This window comes from Nicotiana attenuata, unplaced genomic scaffold, assembly GCF_001879085.1.
Source record: "Nicotiana attenuata strain UT unplaced genomic scaffold, NIATTr2, whole genome shotgun sequence".
Lineage (NCBI taxonomy): Eukaryota > Viridiplantae > Streptophyta > Magnoliopsida > Solanales > Solanaceae > Nicotiana > Nicotiana attenuata.
Window position 1 is genome coordinate 87,294 of NW_017672158.1, and position 5,282 is coordinate 92,575.

Consider the following 5,282-nt stretch of genomic DNA (forward strand, 5'->3'; position numbering starts at 1 on the left):
GCAACACTTTTGGAGAGTCCGAGCAACATAGCTTTTATGAGATTTTGCGCCATAGCGGAGCCCATAATTCCAAGACCTAGAAATCCAATGCTTGCTGGAGTATCATCAGCTGCACACAAACTAAAACACCAATCACACAAGATGCAACACCTAAACTTTCTGCCAGTTGAAAAATAGCATATGAAATAGATAACTCAATGCAAAACGACAGCTTATAAGAGGAAATTCAGGTTGTTGACAATGACAAAATCCTGATATAAGCAATAAGTTCATCCTATTTCAGTTTTAACACGGTGCCGTGCTGCCAGAATACTTTCTTCTTGCCTAGAGGTGCTAGGCTCAAGAGATATGCCCCGATATTTTAATGCTTTTGTAAAATAGACTCAATTCTAAGCAGCCCTGTCAAATCAACTTAAAAAGCCCATCCTGTTAAACACCAAGTACTTCAACATCTTCCCGTTCAGCTTTTACATATCAGAGCTTTATATATCCAGAAGTCCAAAAGAATTTCAATTTTTCTAACGACAACAAGATGCCGGGAATGTATTGTATGCTTAATAAAATAGACCAAAAACTAAAATTGATTCGTCCCCACTCCAGAACCACCAAACGCATACAAAAGAAGAGAAAAGCTTCCTCGTTCCATTTCTACATCTACTAGATTGCTACATAATCACAGTACAGCCAGAAGTAGCCACCCAGTATAGTTTGCACACCCAAATTCGTGTAATTTGAGTATCGGTGATTAATATACAACTTAAATTCCAGTGCAATAAGAGAGCAATCCAGATCCATGTAGTGGCTTAGTTAAATTCCAGTTGTGTCTTAGATAATCTACTTTTCTGGACACTTAGTGGAGGAGATAAACAAAAGGGTATAATGTCTTATTCCAAAAAAGCAAATAGGAATTTTACAATAAATTTCTTAAACTCCAACGCTACTTATAGATTAATCTTCAGAGAATGGTAAACAATTTCAAACTAGAGAAACAGAAGCTCGATACATGTTATAAAAATTGGACAAAAAACAAAAGAAAGAAGAATGTACTTTTGGGAGTAGAAGCAGAAGTTTGAGAAGAAAAAGCCTTAAACGTAACAAAGAAGCGAGAGGGTTTACTAGCTGGGAAAAAGGAGAAATGTTTACAATTTATGTGAGTGGATACCCGGGGACAAAAAGAGGAGCACATTGCGATGGTTGCTGATGGCGCAGAAATTGGAGGTGAATTGAAGAGTGCAGTAAATAGGATTTCGAAACTGCAATTGGGTTTAAGCAAAATAAAGAATCTATAATAAAACCTGCACTCTAGAATCTATAATAACTACTAGGGTCTAGTCCCCTCACGAAATTTGCTACAGAAACTAAGCAACAAAATAGGACAATTATGATATTTTCAACAGTTTCTTTCAAACAGATAGCAAAAATTGTAAAGTTATTAAACGAAAGCAAAATTTCATAGAAAACTTACAAGTTTTTAGCAGTTTTAACCCTAAGCAAACGAACTTCCCAATTGAAATTGATGGCCACCAAACCCAAATAAGGAAGGTTTTGACTTTTGAGAAGAGCAATTAGAAGAAATTAAGGATCTCCATCAGCAATTTTCACAAAATCTACCATAATCTGCTTAATTAGATGACTAGAGCGTGTTTTAGGGAAGAAGAAGTACGGGAGTTTTCATGTGATTTGGGTAAAACTTAACTTAGTGGGATATTTTCAAGCATAATTATTTTTTGGTGGCAGAAAAGATTTAGGGGGGAAAAGGATTTAGGGAAAAAGTTTTAGCGGGAATTCTTAGGGAATTATTAGAGCACACTTATATGGGATAGCTTATACAAAGTTAAATTACCGCTCCCAATAAACGTGGTATTACATTTGAGTAAGCGTTGCCAATTATTTTATTATTTGACAACACTTGAAAAGTGTAGTATTTACTGTTAAAAGCCACGCTTCATAAGTGTTGCCTAAAATCTGTATCCAAAATTACTTGACAAAGGCCACACCTTATAAAGCGTCCCCACAGATACTTTTGGCAACACTTTTCAAGTATTGTCTATAAAAGTGTGGCCTTAGGTCAAATTTGTTGTAGTGATGCTTTATTTGACATTGTTAACACTTGTTCTACCTCTTACGTCTTACTTGCTCTTATATGCTTTAGTTGAAGTTATTGTCTTCCTTATTGTCTTGCCACTTCTTTAATTGTTGAATTATTTACTTGAAGTTGTTGTTCTCATGGAATATCTTCTTGTTGAGTTATTGGTGTTGAAGGTGTAAAAGTCTTGATCACATTGAGGCAAGGTTGTTTATTGTTGAAATACCATTTTTGTTGAGCTAGTCACTTTCTGTTTGCTATTGTTGAGATTCTTGTTCAAATTATGGTTGAGCCATGAGCTATTTCTTGTGGAAAATATTGGTATTGTTGACTTTGTGGCAAGTTGTAGCATATGGGAACTTGTGGTGCGAGTTGTGATTGTGTTGTAATATTGATACGCATGCGGTGATATAAGGCTAGGAGTTGAAACGCATTCGGTGAGATAAGGTGGGCTTGATACGCGTGTTGCTAGTAGGGGAACTACTTGAAGCCATGCGGTGTGATAAGGTGGGCTAAAATGCGGGTAACTATTTCAAGAAAAATAATTTTCAAAACTAAATGTAAGGCTCCCGAGGTGATATAAAGAAAGATTATGATTGCGATTGTGAAATGAGATTACGAGGCGGTACCTCGCTTGTGATTTTTGTTGTTATCTCTCATTTACCTCACTAGTATTTGTCCTTATAATTTTCGTGATGTTCTTATTATGTATTCCTTCCATGTTGCCTTTATTACTTTAAATTCAATTGTAACTTATCTTGTTGTATTTTCTTATTGCCTCATTTTTCTTGTTTCCATTATTAGACTGTACTATACTTGTTCAATTTCTTTTTCTTATCCTAGCAGGTGTCTTGACCTATCTTCGTCACTACTCTATCGAGATTAGGCTTGATACTTACTGGGTACCGTTGTGGTGTACTCATACTACGCTTCTGTACATCTTTTTGTGCAGATCCAAGTACCTCGTATCAAGCTAGGCATCAGTGATTTGGCTATACATCTTGGAGACTTCAAGGTATACCTACTTGGCATCGGAGTCACCCTATGTCCTTATCTTTTCTATTGTTCATCCTTTATGTAGACAATGATGTATTAGGATTTACGGTATATTCGTGTAGAGCTTATGACTTGGTCACACCAGATTTTGGGAGTTATTGTCTGTGATATTCTTGAGTTCTATTATGATAGTTAAATGGTTTAAATTTGATGTTCTATCGTTATTTCCGCTATTTCTCCATGCATGTTAGACTTACTTTCTTAGAGACTAGGAACCATTACGATATCCTACGGTGAGAGATTGGGATCGGGACATATATACTGAAATTAAACCAACTATTCTCGTTTTTGCTAAAACTAATGATGAGCTAGGAGAAAAACAAAACCATCAAGTTCTTGTTGATCCAAGATTGAGTTCTCCCAATTGAAAGGATCTTATGATGTTTCCTAAGGCGCATAAGAGAAAAGATCAAACTAACCGTGTTCAGTGTTCGAAGCTCAAAGTTCGTTCCAACTTGAATTAAAGGATTTCAGACTATGTTCTTCCTTCAAATATGCTAGCAACTACTAGAAGATGAGAACAGATTAACATTATCAGGAAGGAAAAAGGTATTGTTTGGACATGATATCCAATACATAGACACTTTTGTTTGGACACACAGAACGCTGAGATTCAATTGAAAGATGCTTTTTGTTTGGACATGGTATCTAATATATAGAGACTTCTAATAATTTTATTAGATTATAGTGCTATTAGATTTCTTCTCTGCATAATCACTTCCAAAGAGAAAGGTGGTCTGAATGGAAGAGATTTGACATGATTTGTATTTATAGAACTTTTAGAATGAGTAATCAACCACACATCTAATTAGCGTGAATGTTCATTCATCACACAAAATTTTTGATACAATAGAATATTAACAATTACAACTTATTTTACATGAGCATGTTAGCTTATTCCATTCCACCATCTTTTTGAAGTTTCTTTTTCTTAATAAGCTCAATAAGCTCCCAAATTTCAAATTGTCAATTTCCTCATTGGTCAATAAATTTTTCGTCGTTGTAGGACAATTAGTGGAACACTCTAGATTTAGAAAGGGCAAATCCGGAAATAAATGCCAATAATAGAAATATCATAAGTAGCGAGGGCATCTAAGCAAAAATCCAATAACTAGTAAAATGTTCCATAAGCAAAGTTACAGTCCCGTTTTTTGTTGTAGGTGTATACTTGTTCTTCTTTGTTATACGTTCGATTCAATTCCCCTCTTCTCCCATAAAAAAATACCAGGAACAGAAAACAATTCATTCTTCAGATTTGTTTGCAAATACGAGATATACATATACTACAAAGTGACATACACAAATCAATATATTTGAAATATATACGAGGGGTTATACAGAGTCGGTCAAAAGTGCCAAAAAGTGAGCTATGGGTTGCAAAAAAGGAGGATTTTTGGCGCCGGAAGAGAACGGCGTAGATGCTACATTGAGCGATGCTTTGTTATTCACAACTATGTGTATTATTGGCCTCCCAGTTGATGTTTATGTCAAAGATGGTTCTGTTTATTCGGGTATTTTTCACACTGCCTGTGTAGATGATGACTATGGTGAGTTTTTTCAAGTCCCTCTTTTGATTTCTTATAGTATCTGTAAATTATCTTCGGATTTTTTATTTTGGGTAGTTTATTCGAGGCTTTTTTGTTTGGACTAGATCAGTTTCTGCATCCGATCTGGACTTAGTTTTTCAAATCTTTTTTTTCTTCTTTTAGGTTATTTTGCAGGCCTTTTTCATTTTTTTATAGTTTATTATTTTAAATGAGGAATGTAAGACTTCTAGTCTTTGATTCTGTAGATTTTCTGGTTTTTCATATAGAGGAGTAGCAAGAAATGATTATATAGGGTTCATATAGCTAACTTCAGCTAATTTGGGATTAAGGCTTAGTTGATTAAGTTATTGGTTGTTTTTGCTTTTGGTGTTTGTTACTTGGATTAGCTATTGTTTTGAAGAGAGCAAAGATGAGTAAGAAGGGTAATCGAAAGGCAAATATTGCACGTGGAAATTTCATAGAGACACTTGTAATTCTGTCTGAAGATCTTGTTCAAGTGGTCGCAAAGGTATGATTTTGGACTTCCCAATTTTGCAATGTCTGTTTGTTGCTGCTGTGGTTGGCAGTGGCACAACTACTATTACCACTACCCT

At 35.2% G+C, this 5,282-nt stretch overlaps 1 protein-coding gene across 1 annotated transcript in view; it reads left to right on the plus strand.

The window, feature by feature from the left end:
* Positions 1-4,279: 4,279 nt before the first annotated feature.
* LOC109212107 overlaps positions 4,280-5,282 on the plus strand; it is a 7,216-nt gene continuing 6,213 nt past the window's right edge. Inside the window, exons 1-2 of the mRNA XM_019375718.1 lie at positions 4,280-4,689; positions 5,076-5,197. Coding sequence (XP_019231263.1) covers positions 4,512-4,689; positions 5,076-5,197 — 300 coding nt within the window. The 5' untranslated portion in view covers positions 4,280-4,511. The remainder of the gene's footprint in view (positions 4,690-5,075; positions 5,198-5,282) is intronic.